The sequence below is a fragment of the Cavia porcellus genome, unplaced genomic scaffold (genome assembly GCF_034190915.1).
Source record: "Cavia porcellus strain 051 isolate PalLab524CR breed Dunkin Hartley unplaced genomic scaffold, mCavPor4.1 scaffold_2, whole genome shotgun sequence".
Classification (NCBI taxonomy): Eukaryota; Metazoa; Chordata; class Mammalia; order Rodentia; family Caviidae; genus Cavia; species Cavia porcellus.
The window spans coordinates 32,528,208-32,550,152 of NW_026947485.1; the positions used below are offsets into that span (position 1 = coordinate 32,528,208).

Here is a 21,945-nt window from a genome sequence, read left to right on the forward strand (position 1 = left end):
TTCATGTGCTTGTGTTTCCATAGTTTCTTTCAGCAAACTGTTTTTTCCATCTTTGATTAGACTTAATGTTAAACACAGTAGATATACTTAAAAATTAATAGAATAATTTATTGGAGTGAAAACTACATGCTGTAAAGTTAGTCTGTTTTAAATGTCCAATTTACCGATGTTTAGAATATTTACAGAGCTGTGCAGCTACCACAACAATCCAATTTTAGAACATACTCATCGCTCCAAAATAATTTCTCATGCCGATTTACCAGCATTCCCCATTCCAATCTCAGCTCACTCTAAGCAACTGCTAATCTGCTTTGTCTCTATAGATTTATCTTTCTTAGTCTATTTTGTGATACATTGTGCTGAAGAAACAGCAGTCTCTAAGCACGTGGAATGGCTTCTGGGAAAGGCTGATGTGGCTTGGGGAGGCTGGGGAAGCGGGGAAGGGGGGACAGTGTGCTGGTGCATGGGCGCCTGGTTGCTAACCCTGATGCACAGTCCCCGGGCCTCCTGTGACAAGGGAAGGGTATTACTTGGGTGGGGTTGGTGATGTGGAGTCTACAAGAGCACTGCTCGAGCTGGAGAACCTTGCACAGTGTGTTGCTGATAATTTATACACAGGGCAGGTATTTTTGGCATTTGACTATCACTAAAATGAAACTTAGTTTAAAGATTCGCTAAGTGAATGGATAAATAATTTTTGCTGTGCTTCAAAGTTCACCTCTTGTTGCTCTTCAATAAGTCTTTGTTATTGGGCTGCCTCTAAGCAGTAATTGTGTTAAGACCTTGGATGGAATTAATGTCTCCTAGAAATTGGGATGTGATTTGAGAGCTTTGCTAACGATTGACTATAGCCCCACCCCGCTTCCTAAGAGACCCTTCCCTCAGCTGGTCCCATGCTGGACCATTTTTCTTCCTTGCATGTTAAAAAAGACATACCTTTTTAAGCCTGTTGATCCAGTAAATGATGTTAGGGCTGTTGTTTTCCATGCTGGCTGGCTGGGTATTAGAATCTTTTTTTTTTTTTTTTTGTCTTTTTCGTTTTTATCGGTACCAGGGATTGAACTCACGACTGCCTGCTTGCAAGGCAGGCGCTTATGCTGCTGAGCTAAATCCCCAGCCCCTAGAATCTTTTAAACTTTGAAAAATTCTCATGTGTGGGCCCCATCTTCACCAAATGTAATGAGTTTCTCTAGGAGTTCTAAACATCAATATATTTTTCTGAAAGTCCTTTAAGAGAGCCATTACTACTATTACACTTGGGGTAACTTTGTTGGCGTGGAAAACAATGGGCTGGCTGCTTTCTTGAAGTCTTCCTTGAGCCCACAAATTTTAAGAACCTTCTGGTGAGACCATTAGTAAAGCAGATGTGTGTGGGGGTTGAGCATCCGGACTTGCGTTTCCTTGGGTAACCTGCAGCCACATTCTTGCAGGATGGATGTGGCAGGGCTGCAGAGCAGAGGGCTGCTCCGATCTCTGGGCTGGAAGTTCACTGGATTCTAGCCCTGGCTTTTCCAGTGTCTGGCTGAGAGAGCTGCTCTGTTCTCCATGCCTTCAACCAGGGCCAGGGAAGAGGATCCTTCTGTTACTGGGAAGCAAAGCAGGACCAGTGCCAAAGGGAGCTGGTATGAAGGTTTGCTATGGAGGTTCCACAGCCAGCACTGCAGTTGCTCAGTCTTAAAACCAATCACCAGCAATTAGCCAAAAAGCAGTTATGCTAACTAAAACAGTTTAGGCTAATTAAAACTTTTTTTGGCTTATCAGAATTCACTGTTTTACATCTGAGTGTGAGTTAGTTGACAGATTAAGTAGAATGAAATTATGGGAAAGAAGAAAAAAAAAAGTCATGACTGACAATTTTAAAATGGGTGGGGAGGGGGAGTCCAGACTTCCCAGTGTTTTGGAAAGGAATTGTGAAACAACCTTGTGAAGTGATATATGCCATCAGCCTGTCCTCTGCCTTAGGAGCAACTCTGTCCTGTGCCACATCCAGGCCATCAACTCCATCTGCACTTTATGTCCAGCATTGGGCCCCTTCTTACCACCTTCTCGACCACCACTCTGGGCTGTCACCCAGTTTTCTGTGCAGGGGTTGTCTGAACTCCTGGTGGTACCTTTGCCTCTCCATGATTTGTCTTCCACCCAGCAGCAAGGCAATCCTGTTCTTTCCCAAAGTGATGGATTTGCATTTTCCTCTAGAACGACAACTGTGTGTTCTATCCCCCACCCCCCCCCACCGTGTTGCTGCGGTTCCTCTCCTGTGGCCCTGGCAACCCAGGCCAGGACACTGACAGGGCGGGTAGCTCCCTGTCACCATAGCCTCAGTTATTCCTGGATTCCCTGTCTCCCCAGGTTTGATCTTACGTTTCAGCATGGCGCCATTGACACATGGCTTTCTGTCTCCTTCCCAGCTTGCCTTTTCTTCAACACTTAACATTTAATAACCTGCCATACTTCTCAGCCGTTTGTCAGTGACTGCACTGGAGTGTACACTCCCATTAGGACAGGGACTTGGGTCTTTTTTATTCATGGCTGTATTCTCATTGCCCAGGACAAGCCCCCTAGAAGTGGCACTCAGTAAATATCTGAATGAATGTAACTTCCACATTCTCATTTTTTTATCCTTCCCGTACTAGGGATTGAACCTAGGGCTACTGAACCCTTTTTGTAAAATTTTGAGACAAGGTCTAACTAAGTTGCCCAGGCTGGCCTCAAACAAGCTACCTCCATGCCCTGGTATCCCAGTAGCTGAGATTATAGGCGTATTTCACCGCACCTGGCTCCCACATTCTGCATTTTAATTTTTTTTTTTAACTTTTTATTGGTACCAGAATCGAACTCATGACCGCCTGCTTGCAAGGCGGGTGCTTATGCCGCTGAGCTAAATCCCCAGCCCCTCTGCATTTTAATTTTAAAATTGGCTTACTTCAAAATGGCTACATATCCAGTTCAACCCTTTTCTCAAAACAAGAATTCATTTAGTCGTGAAATGGTTAGTTAGAGACCCCAAAGCAAATTCTCGTAGTTAGCAAAGTGATACGGGAGGCAGGGGGAAGCAATACAGCAGATTGAACCTCAGGAAGCACTGAGTGACACTCAGTCCCACTCTACCTCCCCTTCCCTTTGAGACATAGTCTCACTGTGCTGTCGAGGGTGGCCTTGAACTTTCCATCCTCTTGCCTCAGCTAAGTAGCTGGATTACAGCATACACCACCATGCCATTGTGGTACCCTTTTTAAAGGAGACAAAATTTCAAATTCCCTTGGAATAAATGCATCAATTATAATCTATAAAGATCCTAAACATGAAAGTAGTAAATGTGAAACTCTAAAACATGTACTGAGAAGTGGTTCCAGGCAAAGCAACCTTAAGACCTCAAGGTCTTTTGAGGACAGGAGTGTTGGGGGTCGGTGAAGTACCCTCAAAGAACCTGATTCCTGTTTTCTGGAGCTGACGGTTCAGAGTGGACCAGATGAGGCCTTTCATACCCTGATGGTGGAGACATAAACTTCCCAGACAGCAAATCCGGCTGCTGAGGAGTGCTTGGCCTGGCTGGGGAAGATGAGGTCTCCCACTAGAGGTATACAGTGGGAAACGGGAGAGGCCTTGAGTACAGCTTGTGGCCTTTCATAGAGTAGGGAACACACCTGAGACATTTTTAAGGTCTACTTTGGGGCTCAGAACCCTGCTTAATGTACCCTGCTCCTTCTGATATGTTGCCAGACCTGAGTACCACCAACTTAGGGAATTCATACTTACTAAAAGCATTTAGCTCTCTTTCTTGAGGCCAAGATCTTTTAAACAGGTCCATGGTTCCTTCAAGGGTTTCTGTGGGGCCCACAGCTGAATGAAGTCCAGCTCTGGCTGCAGTTCAGGACCCCTTTCTTTAGACCCGACTCTTTATGCAAATTCTGCTGGTGCTGGTACCTCATCCTTTCAGTTGTAAAGACCTTGAGATTCAGTTCTGTGGTGGAGGAGCAGGGACACCCTGGGTCTGTTTCAAGCTGAGGGATGAGATGAATTTGGATGAGGGTGCTCATTTGCTTAGGGATGAGAGGCACAGTCTCCCATAGAGCACAGTGGAGATCACTAAAAGGGCAAATGGAGATGAGCAAAGAGTCTCGTAAACTGAAGGTATTTGGGCTGATCAGGAAGAAAGAGAAGGCCAGAGAACCTAGTGACCAGAACTTGGGTTGGAAGGAAGAACTGATGATTTTCACATTTCTCTGCCTTCCTGGCCGAAGACCAAGGAAGACTACAAGGAGACCCATGATGGTGGTTTGTGGAAAATGGAAATTAGGCCTCAGGGAAGTAGAGGGGACCTTCCTCAGTACCCTGCAAAGCTAGCACTATTAATTATTCTGTTGTGTTCATGGCAGAGGCTGAGCAACATTTCTTTGGGTGGAGAACCGGTACTCCTACCTGCCTGTGCTTATTCATTTGTCCAACCAGCAGCTATTGATTTGGGACTCAGGACTCAGCCTCAGAAGGTCCCTTTTACTTGATCTTTCCCAAGTGCAGTAGTTAACACTTGGAACTGTCTGTCAACCTAGCTTTCACCATTCATTTATTCAAGTAGCATTTGTGGCTCCTACTGTATACCCAGATAAACCAGGATACTTATGAGAATGGCACCAACTGTCTGGTTCCACTTGTAGGAAGTGAAGAGAGAGGCCACATCCTCTGCAGTGGAAAGTGAGGAGGCACTCGACCTGGGGACCCTGGATGAGGTTATTTGGGGGTCATGCCAGGAGTCTGCAGGACCTGGAGGAGACTTTCTGTCATTACCTATGGAATGGGGAGGGGGTGCCTTCAGTCAAGAACTGGTCCTAGGCTCTGGTGGTAGTGTGTGGAACCAGCGAATGGATTTTTCCTCTGTGCAAAGCATGTCAATTGCTTTGTGCCTTTATTATGTCTGGCTAGCACAGAACACAGGCCTGTTGGTAGACCAGCTTTGGGTGGAACAAATAGAGGCCCATTTGCTCAATGAATGTTTCTAGCGCTCTTATGGGTGCAGAGCTTTGGCACATGGCCCCACGCATTCCAAGTCTAGCAGAGAACCTTGTGGGGACAGCTCTAGGAGACCCCAAAAGGGTTTTGTGTGACAGGCTGACAAGAAGTCTTCCTAGAAAGGGCTATTGGGCAGGATTTGAAGTTTGGAGGTCAAGGCCATCATGATGAAGCTGGGATTGGAGACACACACCATAGTCCTGTGTGGTGTGGGACAGTCTTGGGAAACCTGGAAACAGCTCAGTCCACAAAGGGCGGTGATGTCAGCACCTCCTGCCCCTTGCTCGTACTAATTAACACCTTTAAGTAGCTCAGCTCCCTCAGGAGAATTCTTGGTACATTAGGGGCGAAGCCTAGAAACCATACTGGGCATATTGATGAATAAATTTTCATGTTTTATATTTCCCTCCTCCTTTCCCACTATAGCTGCCTCCCATACAGATTTCTAGAAAAACAGGTCCCTACCTTCTCTTTCTGCAGTACACAAGCATGAGTGGATGCAAGTGTAGTGGAAAGAAAGGAGGGTCCTTGACTGCTGGCTCATACACAGTCCACAGTCAGACTGTGTGCAATTTCTAGATCCCACTGAGCCTGGAAAGAGTAGCTTCCAAAGCCTGCTGCCAGGGGCAACCCTGTTGGCTAAGGGGAAAGTCCCAACAAGGCTCCCAGCTGGAATGTCTCCTCTTTGAAACCTCTCTTGCCAACAAGCTACCAAGAGACAACTATTTACATAAACCCCTCCTGATCCTCACTGAAGTGTCACTGGGAAGCCAGGCCCTGACACACCTAGGAGCTGACCCATCACTTCCTTGACTCTTGGTGCTTATCTGCCCTTGATGAAATAATTCATGACATAGAGGCCATATAGAAGTCTAGGTAGAGTTTATTGTGAAGTAGATACAGAGAGACTTACACCTTCATGCGGGAAAGTGAGCAGTACCATGAATGCATCTGTCCCAAGTGAGAGTTTGGATATCTTATGTACACAGAAATTATTCCTGGGGTTTAGTGATTATGAGGTTTATAGATATTTGACTTGCAAGTTACTTTGGAATTGCAAAATGTCTTCCTGTTCTTTTTACATGGCCAGTGTTTCCTCAGGGGTTTTGATTTTGTAAGAAACTTCTACAAAGATAAATTCTTAATTTAAACCAGGTCCCAGTTTAGACAGGAAGATCTTTAAAGAATGTTTTCTTTCCTGATATCGTTGGGCTGTAGACTGTGGCAGCCAGGAATGCTGTCTGCTGTCAGATGTGTCAGCGAGAACGTGCACAGTGTAACCTTAAAATGTCCTCATGCTCTGTGGAATTGCTTTGCACCTGAGACCTAACAAATGACTATAAATGTATTGTAAGTTAAAATCTGTTGTTTTTCTAATTATAACTGGCAAAGTATGCTATTTTGGACACCCCACCTTGTCTCTTAGGCCCCCTAAAATGTTTACTGACCAACATTGCCATGCTAACAAAGTACTTCCCTTGAGCCTCAGGAACCCCGTGACATGTGCAGGGCACAGCTTGCTCTGAGTATCCCCTCTGGGACAGCCCCTCCCCCACCCAGGGCCTCACTGCACCTGTTCCCCACCTACTGAGGGCTCTGCAGGTGCTCAGCAGGGCAGAGAGGCGCACTGCAGGCCTTGTCTTCTCTGCTGTCTCTGGCTGTGGCGAGTGCCTGGAGCTGCATGGTGGGAAGTGGAAAGGAGGTGGGGGTCTTGGTCAGGAGTCTCACCTAGCTTGGGTTCACTATGGGCGTAGAGCTAGTGATGTGTACAAAGCAGGGGGTCAAATAAGGGCAAGTAGAGGCTGCAAAGGCTGATTTGCCTGCTCCTCAAGACGATACACAGAAGTAGATGCTGAGAGACCTGCACAGGCGGGAACAGGCACAAATCACTTTCCTGCCTTCACTTTGTGCTGTTTTTAGAGCTGTTTTTTCTCAAGGAGCTGTTGAGTATCTTGAATCAGGGTCCTGTGCTATTCTTGTTATTTTCATTTCTGGCCACAGTGGCGCCAAATGGACGGGGAACGAGTGATGGATAGGTGTGTATGTCTCCATCTCGGTCTCCTCATGTGCTCTGGGAACCTCCACTTACCATGTCTGTAGCTCTCATCTACCTGGGCTTCCATCTGTGGCTGCAGTGATTGCCTGCATAATGGGAGCCATGTGTTTCCATCTCCATGTAACTGTGCACGTTGGGATCACTTTGTGCAAGCACAGGAGGTCCACCTTACCTCCATCCTCTCCACTGCTAGTTAGTTATCCCCCACAGGATGGCTGGGCTTTGAGGTTTCAGCTGCTTCCTGAGGGAAAAGTGCCATCCTTGCCTTTCACTTCCTGCCCCGTGTTCCATTTCCTGCCACACCTGCCTCCGTGTTTGTCATGTCCTAACCCACCTTGCTGATGGGCCAGGGCAGGGCTCTGTGTGGTATCTCACTGAAAGTGGGACCAAGCTGCCATGGTGAGGAATCCTTGTGAACTTTATAAACCAGGGTGGGTAGGAGGCTTAAACAGAAGAAACTGAGGGCCCAGCACGCAAGGTCTGGGTGCTGGAAGTTCCTGCTATCACAGAGGAGGGTCTCTCAATGAAGCTGCTTTCCAGGAAGGCCACTTAACAAGGGCCTGCCAGTGCTGCTTCAGAGGCTAATGAGGACCGGCTGGGCTGCAAAGAGCAGGTGCATAATGAGGTTAGCAGTGGGGACCCACAGAGATGGCCAGTGGCATTTCAAAGGCAGAGATCTACGGGCCCACGACCATGAGTCCAGGTAATGAGGGGCTTACAGGACTGGAGCGGGTCTCCTCAACTGCAGGTACAATGGATTAGAAACTGCTCAGTCAGGTCTGCAGCTTGGTGCTGTTCACAGTGATGGCCTCGGCAGGCCTGGATGCCTGCAAGGACCACGGGACCCTGATTCCTGCAGGCCACAGAGCACAGGAGCGAGAGTGAGCTGAGGGCTGCGTGTGAGGGGCACTGGTGAATGGCAGGGATTACACTGAGATTCTGCAGAGTCCGCTCAGATGAGTGCTGAGCCCCTACTCAATCTTTTCTGGCCCCAGACTTCTCTCTGAGTAGTCTTTTAGACTGAGCAATTTGCACCTCTTTGCTTTACAAAAGCATCGTGCTCTGTGTAGGCAGGAGGTCTTGTATGAATTCTGTCCTACCAGCACTCAGGCAGCTCCTTCCATGCAACAGGAGAAGCCACAGCCCACATCACACTCTGGTGCTCTGTGGAGCTTTGAACGCCTAGCCCACACCGACAGTCTGATACAGAGGGGCTGGTGGTGAGACAGTGGATATGCCGTGACGGGTAGCAAACCCTGTTGCAAGTCTGATTGTTTTCTCTTCATTTTTTCCAGTCAAATGCAAAGAGGGCTTAAGTAGTTGGCTGACAGAGCATTTTTGATGATAGATTGCCATGCAGTTTAAAACACATCTCAGAAGTCACATAGAGTTGCACTGGACATTCCTATAGCTTCTACTTATTTATTTGAAAAGCCCTCTCCGCATATAGCACTATAAAAAAATGAAAGAAAAACATTGATTCTTAGTCCGGATTCATTCTTGCAGTAAAATTCATCCTTAGATTCATGAACAATTAAACTCCTATCCATTTCACAAAGTGTGTTTTCAACTGAGTTTGTCTTTTTGGGTTTAATAATTATTTAAAAAATTTAATATCTAATCAATTGTTTACTACATTTATAACAAAAATTGTAACCTCAATGTAGAAGTCTTTTTAAAAAGTCAAATTCTTCCTCTTAGAAAATTAAACATTTTAATTTCAGCCCACAAATACATTTTGTGGCAGAGAAGTATGATAGGGTGAGCCACAAAAGACTCCATCAAAAAAATATTGTATCACTCTAAAATTCTTTAGGGGCAGTGGAATGCAGAGACAAGTTAGAGGAAAGGACACCTGTAATGCTTTCACTTATTAACAAAGGACCGGTTCATGTGCTTTTTAGACAGATGAGGCTGGGTATTAAATAACTGCAGTGTTTAGATTCCACATGACATATTATAAAATATTGTGGCAGTTTTATTTTAAAATGTAAATATTTATCAAATGCTACATATCACATCCTTTGTACTTTTAAAACATCTTGAAATGCCAAGTTAAGAATGTGCAGGATGGGGTACATAATTTTTCAAAGTTTGTTTTTGTGGGGGTCCCTAGAGCAAAAGCCCTTGTTCAGACCAATGGCCTGGTGGCTTCTTTCTGGGTCCCAGCTACCAGCCTTGAGGGGGACTGGGATAGAAGGTAAATCAGAAACAGCCTGGGAGGTCTCTGTCCCTGCAGAGTCTGGGGCAGGCCTGCTCTGAGGGCTGAGCTGCATCCTTCCTCCATGCTGACTTAGTCACTGCCTTTGGTTGGGGTTGAGGTTGGGGGACAGGTTTCAGCCTGAGGAGCAACAAGGGACCTGCAGATGCTCTGGGGATGACTCCAAACATACCACAGTTAGAGAGGAAGGTCCACCCCAGCCAGGGCCCGTGTTCCCTAAAGAGGGGGCACATGGTTGTGTCCTGCAGATGCAGCCCCCATCTTGGGCCCGCACCACCCTCAAATCCTGGTCACATGACCTGTGGGGAGGCCAATTCCGGAGGTGTGGTTTATTTCACAGATAGTGGAGGAGAGGCTGAGACCCAGGCCAGTGAGGGCCTGGGGAGTAGTTTTCATCACCAAATGCACTGTCCCTACTCCACTCTTCGCTCCCACTAGCACACCTCTACTCCCTATCTGTTCTGTGCTGTGCATCTGGTTGGCCTGAGGGTGAGGCTCTGCTGGATGCCTCTCCTCCCTGACCTTCCCCTTCCAAGCCTCCAATCTGAGTCCTGGACTGACAAGACCCCCATGGAGGAAGCAGCACCCTGGCTGAAGCCCCAGGAGCTGGATGGCTGGGGAGAGGGGAGAGATAGCCAGTCAGGAGTAGGGTGTGAGGGAGGCTTCTCAGAGCAGCCAGGTGGATAACCCTTGAGTTCCCAGCTACAGGGGGTGCCTCTGAGTGTGGAGGCAGAAAGTGGGAGCAGAGCTAAACTATCCTGGGGCCATGGGTGCTGGGATTGGGGTAGTGAGCCACATAACTAGGACAGGCCTTTTCCCGGGGCCTCAGCTTCTTCATGGTGGGGCTATGGTGAAGATCCATCTAGAGACGCATGGATGGGCAAGGGATAAAGGCATCTGCCCTGCTCTGCTTGGGAGTTCCCCTGGCCACCCTCCTCTGCTCCTTGCTGTGCAGAGACTCACAGGCCAGGCCGCAGCAGGCCCTGTATCCCCGAGTCCCCTTCTGCCCAGCACCACTTCTTTCCTGCCAGGCTGGAGGGCCGGTCTCTCCTCTCCCTGCTGCGTCCCTGGGGTCTTGCAATAAGGAGGGAGCAGAAGGAGGGCAGTGGGGGGCTGCCTCTGCGGTGGAGTGGGGGTCACACGGCAGCTGTCTGTTTGATGCTGTGAAAGCTGATCCTCGTGGGTGACGTGGGGATGGACATGGCCCGGGCCACGGGCACTCTGAGGGAGTAATGGTCCTGCCAGCGATGCCACCTCTTCCTGACGGCTGAGCGCACCTGCAAGGACGGGGAGGCTCTGTCACCAAGGGCTGCCTTCTCCCCTGGGAGACTGTTCAGGGAGCCCAGGGGCAGTTCTCACACTGAGGCCTTCCCCTGAGCCTGGGACCCCCCTTGCAGTTTCTCTTGGGGGCTCTCTTTCCCATCCCTCTGCCAAAGTCTAATCCCCCGCCCCCCCAAACTGCTTCACATTGTCTTTGTGGATTTGTCAGTTTCCTCTGGGCTCGCTGTCAGTTTTCTTATCCTTATTGGGGCCCTGCTCCCCCCATGGTGAAAGGGTGGTCCTCCTCTGGGAGGACCTTTCCCCCCTCCTCCCACAGCATGCACTTCCCGAGGGGCAAAGCTAATGGCTCTGTTCACTTCTTGTAAGGGAACAATTCTGTAAAGTGAGTCTATTTCTGCATCCTAGCCATTAATGCTCCCAAAACACTCGTTGTTGACTTCAGAGGCTCCTTCCATCCCTACCCTCCAGCCAGCAGAGCCAGGGACCTCCAGCCAGCATTCAGGGACCTCGCCCACACCTGTGTAGATGCCTATTGCTGCCCTGTGCAGTTGCCAGCTAAATAGCTCTGGGGACACCGTGTTCCTTTGGGGTTCCTAGAAGCTCTCAGGCCCCAGGCTGTGTCTTTTTGCTGCAAAGCCCACCGAGGTCCTTGCCCACTATTGGCTGACAGTATATCTCCCTGTAATCTCTATGCCAGGATCCTGGGGCCCCTTAGTTGACAGGTTTTGCTTCTGGAGCACCCCAGCTGGGTGTTCTTTTCTGTGGTGGGGGAATGTGCTGAACTGAGTCCATAACGACCTGCATGGCAACACCTCACCTGTCCCTGGAGGCTTCCTCCTGTCACCACCTCTGTTCCAACTTCTCTCTGCCCCAGTGCCTGCAATCTGGGCACCCTGCTCACCTCCTCTCCCAGGTATGCAAGGGGCACTGGCCTGTTAGTTCTGACTTTGTGGTGGACCTTCCGTTGGCCTCTAGGCCCTGCTGGAGGAGTTCTGCTCCCCTAAGGCAGGGCAGTTTTTCAGGCTGCCCTTACATCTTCCAGAGCACACTTGAGCCCAGCCAAGGATCAAGCTTCCCCAAATGCCTAGAGCCCAGGTCACCCCCAAACACCCGGCCTCGTACCTCTCCATTGAAGAAGCAGTAGAAGACAGACACAAAGAAACCCTAGGAAGAAGGAGGGAGTCATCAGGGGCCTGTGGAGGAGCCTCTATATCTTGAGGGTGGGGTTGGAGACAGAATGGTGAGGCCCACATTGACCCATAACCCCTGCATCAGAGCTGGATAGAGTTCAGGAGCCATGGCCGTCGCCCACAGGGTGCAGTCATACCAAGATCCTCTGAGCGAGGGCAACCTGGTCCTCACCTACCATCATCCTAAAGATGGGAGCTCAGCCTACTCTACGTTTTATGGCCTGTCCAGGGCAGTAAGTAGGGTTACAGCCACCTTGACTCCTCAGAAGTGCTGGGGTTCAGGTAACAGGGCTACACCTGGGGCCAGGCCGGGTTCTGAGTGAGCATGAATGTGCTCTTGTATCTCACCGAACCCCACACACTGAGGGGCGCCTGAGCCTTGGGGTCAGGGATGCTCTCTGCATGAGTCCCACCTGGAAAGACTGCAGGAAGGAGTTGAAATAGATGAACACGATCTGTGACAGCTCATCTTCACCGGGGTTGACGAAGAAGAGCATGTAGGTGATGCCCAGCAGGGGCAGGAGGACCAGGGTGGCCTTGACCGCCTTCCTGGGGGGTGAGAGGGTGATGACAGATCTGAGCCCCCCGCAGGCAGAGCCCACCGTAGGGTGGGAAGAGGGGTCTCCAGTGTACTTCCTCGGGGAGCCTGAGTGAAGGGGGGTGTGTGGCCCAAATGATCCCTCATTGCTCTCTTGCAAGGACTAAGGCATCCAAGGTTCACGAACCTGTACTGGATTGTCTCAGATGTGGTGGATGCTCGAAGTTTTGTCATGAGGATCCTGACAATGTTGAATAGAAACACAAAATTGATCTGGAAGGAAGAAGACAAAGAGGAGAAAAGCAAAGACCTTGAGTAGAGAAGGAGATGAGAGGAAGCCCCATTCCCTGAGGCCACATCCCAGGCACATACCTGTCACCCAGCACCCCGCCCAGTCCCCCCAACTCTGTCTCTCCCTAGCCAGGACAGGGAGACGACCCTTGTGTCTAGGTCTTTCCTCTACCCTCAGCTCCAAAGGAGAAAAGGCAGCCTCTGAAGGTGGTGAGAACAATGATCAATGCTCCATCCCTGTGTCTCCTTTTTGCCAGGTCTGAACCAGAGAGGTAGCAGGAGGTCACAGAAACCCAAGGTAGATACTGCACTGAGGTCCTAATTTGCAGCTTGGAGAGCCTGGGGACCCTGGACCATGCTGGGACCCAGCCAGGGCACCAGGGTCTTAAAAATGCACACTGGGGTCTCTCACTCTCACTTACACAAGTCGGACTGAGGACTTCTTAGCCCTGCCTCAGGAAAGCACTGGCCAGATGGAGTGATTAACCACCACCCACCCCACACCCAAGAGCTTCACAGCCTCTGCAGACACTCCTGGGTAGGAAGATGAATGGGCAGCCCGAGGCTCGAGGCTCCTGGAAGGACCTCTTTGTCTTCATTCTGAGCCTCCCCCCAGCCTCCAGCCTTAGCCCACCAGTTAATTCTTTAGTCAGCTTCCTGACTCATGCAGGCCTCTGTGGGCCTGGAGGGTCTGTTAGTCTGTTGGCTGGTCCCTGTGGCTGTGTGCTGCCCTACTGCACACTCTGCTGTGGGCCTGCTCTGTGTGCCCATGTGTCAGTCTGGTACATGGATGGGCCTGTGTCTCTCTTCACTGGCTTTCATGTGCAGGCGGACTAGAATGGGGTTCTCTACTGGCCTGACTTCACAAGGGGAATCCTTCTCAAAGTGCTCACAGGCAAGACAGAGACCCACATTAGCCCAGGGATGTCTGAAGGATCATACCCAAACACACGTGCGTGCACGCGTGCACACACACACACACACCTCCAAGTTTCTGTCTAGAAAATCCATTTCTTCTAATGTTGGTCTAGGGCCTTCCCTGAGTTCCAAATCCCAGGTTGGGAGTGGGGGACATAACAGACATCATAGGACATCAACCCTGTCCCATGTCAGCCCCAGGCTGGAGGGTGGGCTTAGGGACAAGAGCTCTAACATCACAGATCGTGGCCTGGTGAGGACAGGGGAAGGAGTTTTGGGGTTGGGGAAGCCTTTGATGAGGCTGCTTTCTCATGAGGGTCACCTAACATCTAACCTCTGGGTTTCTGGCATATTCCTGATAAGTCCCCATAACCTATTACATAGATCAATCCTATGTAATAATTAGTACCTGGTCTTTTCTGACCCTTGCAAGGCTGTTAGAATCAAAATATACTTTCATCTTTGTCACATACCCAAATATGCATCAAATATTATTCAACACGCTAGCCAGTTCACTGAGTTAGCCACCCACTCTCATCCATCTATTCTTCCACCCACCAATTAGTTCAATTATTCATCAAATATTCCATCCATCCATCCATCCATCCATCCATCCATCCATCCATCCATCAACAGGCGGTCCTTAAGCACCCCTTTGATGTTGGTTCGTATCCTTATGCTGAGCAGGACTGGGGGCAGCATCTAGAGTGGAGCATTTGGGGGTCAACACATCACCCCTCTTCTCACACCAGGTGGGCATTTAGTGGAGCTGCTCGAGGTCCAGCTCTGCCTGGTCTGGGAAGCCTGAAAGGCTTTCTCCCCTTGGAGTCTGTGTCCCGGCTTCCCTCTTTACAGTATCTGCACTGGCTCATCACAGACACCTCCCTCTCTCTCCAGGAGGTCCTCTGCTCATGCCAAGCCCTTAGTTCTCCATTCTTAGACTCCCCCTCCCTTTTCCCCAAAACAAAACCGGCCCAGTTCTTAGGGGAGCACTTGTATCCTGACTTGGTTTCACTTGAATTCTAGCTTTACTTAATTATTCTTTCATTCAATGGAATCAACTGTACTCTGCCAGGCTCTGCTCTGAGCATCACAGATGAGGATGTGGACAGGCAGATATGGGTCGCACTTGTGGAGGGTTTGTGGCTTAGCTGGGGAAGGACAGGTGTGGGGAGGAGGAATGGTAAGTTCCTTAGCACCCCAGGAAGGCCTTGGGGAGAGACACAGAAGGTGCATACTGAAGATGAGGTCATGCTAGCAGGTGATGGTGGGGAGTACGCTGTAGGCAGTCAAGAAACCATCCTGATGTGGGAGGATCCCAGGTCCTGTGTGGTGACCAGTGTGGCTTTGGTGATGCTGCGGAGGAAGAGGAAGGAGCAAGCCTAGGGAGAGAGGTGAAACCATCCAGGAACAAAACCAGGAAAATCCACCTCCTGCTGTGACATGCCCTCCATCCCACCTAGGTGGGCTCTTTGCATGGGCTCTGGGACTGCTACCCGGGACAGCTACTACAGTGTAGATGAGGCCAGAGCCCTGAGGAAACGTTCTCTGAAATGTACTGCCTTGTATTAGCTGCCATCTGTCCTGACACTGACCTTGGTGTCTCACCCCAGTGACACTTTGATTCCCTGGGGAAAACAGCTTTGTCCCCATGAGGTTCTGTAAGGGTGGGTGGTGGGCCTAGCCAGAGCATGGGGCCACTATATGGTCTTGTGACTGGGAGTCTGGAGATTTCAGACCCTACCTCCTGCATCTGGATGGGCTTGTGGAGGCCTCTTGCTTACCTGCAAGACTCAATGCTTACACTACTCCAGAACCACTCACACATACCACTTTTACAAGCAGGTATGATCATTAATTCTATTTCACCAATGTACAAACTGAGGATCAGAAACCATGTGACCTGCCTATATTGCCAAGTTAGCAAGGGATGATGTGAGGACTGTCACTGAGGCAGCTGGCCACCAGCAGCTTTCTTCTAACCCCCATATTGAAGCTGTTTCTGCAGGGGTGAGGAAACACAGGCCAGACAGAAGGAGCTGGTCCTGTCAGGCTCTGGAGTGGGCAGTTTTCAGCAGCTCCCAACTGAGGTCTGAGCTCAGGAAACCCTGGAAGCCATCAGCATGTGATCCTGTGCCCATAGCAAGCAGCAAGTGACCCCAGCCCACTGGTCATCACGTGATGCTATGAGGCAGGGGTGACATCCCTATGGTACAGGTAGGAAATTAAGGCACCAACAGGGCAAGGAGTTCCCTCAGGATCATACCACAGACTACAAGAAGCACTGCCCATCGCTTGTTCTGTGATGACCCATGGAGCACGCCTTGCCCCAAGTCATCCAAGCCCAGCTCCAGGTTCTTACTGTCCTGTGCTTGAGCCACCTGAGACCTGCTGGAGGGTGGGACACTTGCTAAATCACAGTGCACACAGGGGACACTGCGCTCCAAATGTTTCTTCACTGTTTATGGGTATGCAGAGGCAGGAAGGGAAGGAAGAAATAAGGAAGGAAGGAAGGAAGGAAGGAAGGAAGGAAGGAAGGAAGGAAGGAAGGAAGGAAGGAAGGAAAGAAGGAAGGAAGAAAAGAAGGAAGAAAAGAAGGAAGAAAGCAAAGAAAAAGAAAGGCAGGCAGACCAAGTTTCTTGCTCATCTCTCCCTATGTGGCTTCCCACTATCTTGAAGCCCAGATCCTAGTCCTGAGCATGTCCGCTGCTCTGCCATGTCCTGGCCCGGAGCTGGGTTCCTGAGGCTCTGCTGTCTCAACTCTCCTCCCCACCTGGCCTCGCTCACAGCTCCCTACACCAGGATGTGAATTCAATCCAGGACTCATGGCCAGTATGCCCACCTACCCTACACAGATAGGTGAGTCTGCTGACTCACTGCTGGGGGGCCCCTCAGATGAAATGGGGGTATCCTGAAGCCTGGTTACCAGTCTGCCTCCCAGCCTGTGGAAGACTGGTCCTCACTGGCTACCTCATATTTTCCCTTCTATTGGCATTTTCTGGGGAGGTGAAGCCTCAAAGGCCCAAATCCTAAGCCCTTAGTGGCCCTTAGTGGGCCACGAGAAAGCCAGACAACATAGCTCTCCACTGCAGCTCACTATGCTCAGGACCTAGAGTGTGCGCAGCAAGGCGTCTGGATGCTGGTGACAAGTGCAGGTCCCCAACGTCAGGCTGGGTCCCTAGATCTGCTTTTGGAATGGAGGGAGCTTAGATGTTACTGAGAGACACACTGAGTGAGCAGCCAGCATCCCTGGAATGCAGAGTCCAGGCTTTCTCCAGATAGACCAGAATGTGCCACACCCTATAATAGATGTCCAGCCTTGCTCCCCTGAGTCTATGTTCACATGCAGGGGACAGTGTCCAGTCGGAGGCTCTTTCTAGTGTGGCAGGAGCTAGCTCAGAATGAGAACAGGACAGATGGAATGCAGGGCCCCACTGAGGAGGCACGGTGGGGTGAAGGAAAGGAGCAAGCCAGCTTCCTTGGCTTCACAGGGACAGTTCTAAGACCTGTGCACAGGTTTCCTCAGGGAGGTGGATGAGATGGAGCCTGGATGTCCTGGTGCAGCCTACTTACTGCCTCCCCATCTAGGTTTCTTCCCTTTTCTGTCTTCTCTTCAATCCCTTGCTCTGTGTTCTAGGTTATCTTGCTAACAAATGCCTGGCTCCATTCTGGTTTGACTATTATCTTCTTTTGAAGTCCTATAATGTTTACAATGTTTAGGTTTTATTGGTCTTGTTCTTTATTATTTTGTTCAACTTTATAATACTTAATGATATAGACAATTCTTTTTAAGGAAGCAAGAGGCATTATGGTAACCATTGTTGATAACCTTGTACTCTGCTTTTACATCATGTACTATGTCTATCCTTGGTTTTGACTGACAGCTTTGTTTTGCCATATTTGGTTTTATTCTCTTCCAAAAAAAAAGTAATAAGAACTATGGGAATAATAAAACCCAAAATGTATAAATTTTGTAGTAAGAGGAAAAAAAAGTGCTCTAAAGGATACAACTGCAAGTGTGTTTAGGTGTGTTAAATAGCTGACCATATTAATGTTTTTGGTTGGATCATTGAACACAACTGTTTTCAGTCTCACTGTTTGAATGTCCACTTTGTATGCTTTGATCCTGTGACTTGAGCAACTATCTCTGATGATAATGTGTAATCTATTAACTGGTGATATCTTGCTGGGTTTTTTAAATTGTAGTTCTGTATTACTTGTACCCTTACACTGTTTTGTTTTGTTTTTTCTCTTTCCTTTTAAATAAAACTAAAAAAAAAAAAACCACAAAAACCCAAATGCCTGGCTTGGTCTCTTGGTTCTAATTCTGACTGCATCAATATGCACTGGCTTCACTTTAGGTAATTTACTTAACCTCCCTGATCTCTGCTTTCTCATCTGTCCAGTGAGAAGGAGTACAGAGCTTGCCTTGAGGATCGGCACATGGTTACATGGTCACGGAGGCTCTAAGCCTCAGTCTGGCCTAGTGATGCCATGTCCTTTTCCCATGACAGTGACCAGTGAGAAGCCAGATTTCCTGCAAACTCTTGTCTCTCGACTGGCTTCCCAGAACCCAGAAGTAAGTGAGCATCTCTTAGCAGCAGGAACAGCTGGGGACGGGGGGGGGGGGGGAACGTTGTGCCAACCACATCTCCAACAAGAGGACAGCAGGCAGAAGGCAGTGACAAGGCAAGAGGTCTGTTCTGAGCTCCGAGCCACCAGCTGTGAGTGGTTACCTGTTTCTTCACCAGTAATTCCTACTTCTTTTGTGCCTCAAAGACAGAGGTGTGGAAGGAAAGTAGAGAGGGCTGTAAAAGGGCTCAGATTGGAAGCCCCAGTTGGGCCAATAGCTGGGTTCAAAGGGGAGATGGCCATGGAGCTAGAGAGTGGGGTGCCTGTGAGGAAGTAGGGAGTTGGGACCCTCAACATCCCCTGCTCCTGTCCCCACGTCTTTACAGCAGGGAACACTTGTGCCTTATCAGTCTGCATTCAGACCACCCTTTCTTGGCTGGGTCCCAAGCTCAGCAAAATCCCTATCCTTCTAGCATAGGCTCTGGCAGCTGGCAGGGAGGGAATGGATCCTACGGGGTTTCCATTCACACTGAGGGCCTGTGACTCACAGCAGCTGGGCGTTTAGGGACAGTCCTCCCCCACTCACTGCCGACAAGGACCGCTTCTGCTTCGGAAGGGAGCAAAGCCCTGACCGTGAACCTCAGGCGGTGGTGAGAATCCTTCCCAGCCACCATCCACTCACATGGACCAAGGACACTCCCAAGATAGGACCCAGAATCACAGAGGTCACAGAAAGGAGGACAGCAAGGAAACAGAAGAGATAAACTGTAATTGTCTCTATGGTAGACAAAAGCCAGCCTCACTAGGCACCTGCTGTGTGCACAGGAGGACGTGGCTCTCTCCAAGTCTCCCAGAGGGTGTCGTGGCCCTTTAAGGAAGCTGGTACATACCGGAGCCTGAAATTACCAAGCCTGAAATAAGTCTTACGTAAATGCCAATTTCTTTATGGGTCTTTTTTGTGTGTTTTTTAAATGTATGATATATAATGGGTTCTTTTTGCAGAATGTGGCCTCCATTTAAGTTCTATCTTAATTAAAGCTCGCTGTGGTTTAAAAACACGGTAGCAGTTATACCTTAGATGAGAAAACACTCTGCAAAGGGCGGGGAGCTGGACAGGGAACAATTGCTCATTATGCTGCTGCAGGAATCTGCTGCTCTGGGCTGGGGGTGGGGGGTGGGGCTCGGGGGGGTTGCTGGGCACAGAGGAGCAGGAGTCTGGCCTGAGCGGAAGCCCACACATCCTCCTCTCTTCTCCAGCTGCTTGCTCACCTGACTGCCTCAGCACTCTATCTGGCAAGGGTGCCTGGCACACATCAGACTAGGGAAGGCACTAGAAACCCACCTGTCAGCCCTTTCTCCATCCAGAGAAAGAACCTGATGTCCAGAGAAGTACAGGGTACAAGAGACTAAGGAGGGGATGTTGGGGAGAGAGGCAGCATATGTAGGACATGGGGGCAACACCCAGAGTGGGTATGGGGGTCTGCCCAGACCACATCTTTCCAGTGCCTCTGCCTAGGTGGGTCTCTATTGTCCTCCTGGTGTTCCAGCACCATCCCAGTCCCTGCAGAGGACCTACCAGGAGCACGAAGATGATGGGGCCTTGGTAGATGTAGTCCATCAGGTCACCAGGCTCCTTGCCGAACCAGCACCTGCAAAGACAGGGTGGCTGTGGATGGCCTGCTGAGCTGTGCTTGGGGGATTACCCGGTAAGTGGCACTAGTGCTCTCTGGCTTGTCCCTTTCTGAGTCCCATCTCCAGGGCTGCCTGCCCAGAATGCTATAGTGGGCAGCCCCGGTCCCACTGGCTGCCCTGGCTGGGCCTTGGACTGTGCTTCCCTCCACCTAGTTTCCCAGCAAGACTGAGGGCAGGCTTGGGGGCGGCTCCTCAGCTCCCTGCCGCCCTGCAGGGCAGGGCTGGGCATAGAGGAGACACAGGGAGGAAAGGAGAGCTGGGTTCCCTTGTGCTGGCCCAGGGCCAAACTGCCGCCTGTTCCCACACTGCTGGAACCTGCTGCTCTGTGTGCTGGGCACCGGGCTACACAAGGGAGAAGATGTGGAGTGAAGCCTTCTTGCACCCCGGGCCCTGTCTTCTAGTCTTTGAGCTGAGCCATATGCAGCTAGTGAAGGGGGCCTGCTGCCTGGCTGACCTCACTGGCAGACAGAGGCTTGGTTTATTCTACAGGGATGGCAGCTGGGAAGATGCTTTACTGTCTATAGAGGAAGGGCAAGTTTCAGTCTGGCTGTGCCAGAAATGCCCGGACCTTGGGGAAGGACTATCAAGTTTGGAAACTGTATCCTGCATAGCCAGTGCACACCAGCAGAAATCTGTCCTACTGCCTCCTAGAATCCAAGTTTCTGGTCTCTCCTTGAACACCTCCTTTGACATGAAGCCCACTACCGATCCTTCTGCAGTCTTCCTCATTTTAGGCATTCCAACATTAGGGCTCTATTCTTGCCCTCATCCCTTAAATCCAAGCTGGTCTTTTCAGCTCTTGCAACCCCTTGAAAATCCTTACACAGAGACTTGGGTTCATCAGCATCCTTTCTCTCACCTCTAGGACCTGACTTTTTGTTTGCTCCTAGGCTGGTCTGGATCAATATACCAGACTTTGGTTCAGGGAGCACTCTGCTCCAGGCAGATCTCCAAAAACAAGCTCTAGCTGGGTTCCAGCCTTGACTGCCATCTGGATAGAAAGCCTGAGACCTCAATCCCTTCCATGAACCTTTGGCCATACCTGACACCCAACTCCAAGAAGGACCACATTCCAAAGGCCAACAGGGTTCTACCATGGAGCACTTAAACCACAATTTCGAATTGAATTCAACAGACAAAGCTGCCTTAAGACTTACCACGTGAGTACTTGTGTGTGGGGGGATACTCCTGTCCATCTAAGAACACTAGGAACAGAAGCCCATCCAGGCATGGCTAAGCTCTCACCCCATGGCAGAGCCAGAGCCCGAGGCTGACCTGTCTAAATCCCACTGCCCTGTGCAGCCACTCCACTTACTGTTTATCTTCATAGTAGAGTTTGCCGATGGCCCAGGCGATGATGATGGGGCAGGGGACACCTGAAAGAGGGACAGACAATGGGAAAGGGACCCTCTTGTCGGACTCAGAGGAGGGGACTACAGGGAGTCCTGGATCGTGTTTCTGCTCTTCTAGCTGCAGCCTATCTGTGCACCAAGGGTGTTCTGTCCCCAGGCTCCTGGCTCTACTCTCAATTGTCTTTAACATGCAGGGCATGGTGGCGTGATTGCTGAGGTTTCGGGACATAAGCAGAGTCAGCCGTTTTCTCTTTGGACACCAAAGCATGCATCTTTGGCTCAGTTGCTCAGGCAGCAGAGGACTATCTGTGGGAAATCCTCTGGAGGGATTCTCAGCTCCTTCCTTACCAGCATGGAGGAAATGGCTGCATCCTGGGGCTGTTCTGGAGGAGGCAGCAAAGGCTATGTCTGGGACCCAAGATGAGGGGAGATGACCTTCAGTCATACCCATCCCCCACAAGGCCCCTGGGATCCTCACACCATCCAATGAAGAGGAAGATCCACTTGCGTAGGCGCTCAGTGGAGTAGGTCATGACGATGGCTGTGTGCAGGTAGCAGCCCTCTACGAACATCCAGAAGAAGTTGGTGACCACGAAGTAGTTGAAGACGGTGGTGATGCAGCGACACCAGACCTGCACACAGGGCAGGGGTGTCAGGAGCTCCTTGGAGCATGGGCAGGCCAGGCCCCCAGGCAGGGTGTCCAGGCCGAGGGCCTCCCAAATAGGGCTTGTGGACGTGGTCTCCCACTCAGAGAGGTTCATCCTGCCCCAGCCCCTGCACTCTGCGATGGTGTTAAGGCACCATTCTCCCCAGGTCCTATTGCCCTT

General features: G+C 50.2%; 1 protein-coding gene across 8 annotated transcripts in view; it reads right to left on the bottom strand.

Moving 5' to 3' along the window:
- Positions 1-5,872: 5,872 nt before the first annotated feature.
- Crhr2 (corticotropin releasing hormone receptor 2) overlaps positions 5,873-21,945 on the bottom strand; it is a 46,537-nt gene continuing 30,464 nt past the window's right edge. For 4 of the 8 annotated variants that reach the window (XM_023564280.2, XM_013150491.3, XM_005002846.4 and 1 more), the window contains 7 exons: positions 21,597-21,750; positions 21,082-21,142; positions 19,651-19,723; positions 12,481-12,566; positions 12,169-12,304; positions 11,688-11,729; positions 10,271-10,561 (listed from right to left, as the gene is read on the bottom strand). In XM_023564280.2, coding sequence (XP_023420048.2) covers positions 10,421-10,561; positions 11,688-11,729; positions 12,169-12,304; positions 12,481-12,566; positions 19,651-19,723; positions 21,082-21,142; positions 21,597-21,750 — 693 coding nt within the window. In that variant the 3' untranslated portion in view covers positions 10,271-10,420. Of the gene's footprint in view, positions 10,562-11,687; positions 11,730-12,168; positions 12,567-19,650; positions 19,724-21,081; positions 21,143-21,596; positions 21,751-21,945 lie in introns of all 8 variants that reach the window. The other 4 variants (XM_023564275.2, XM_023564274.2, XM_023564276.2 and 1 more) reach the window with 2 other exon arrangements.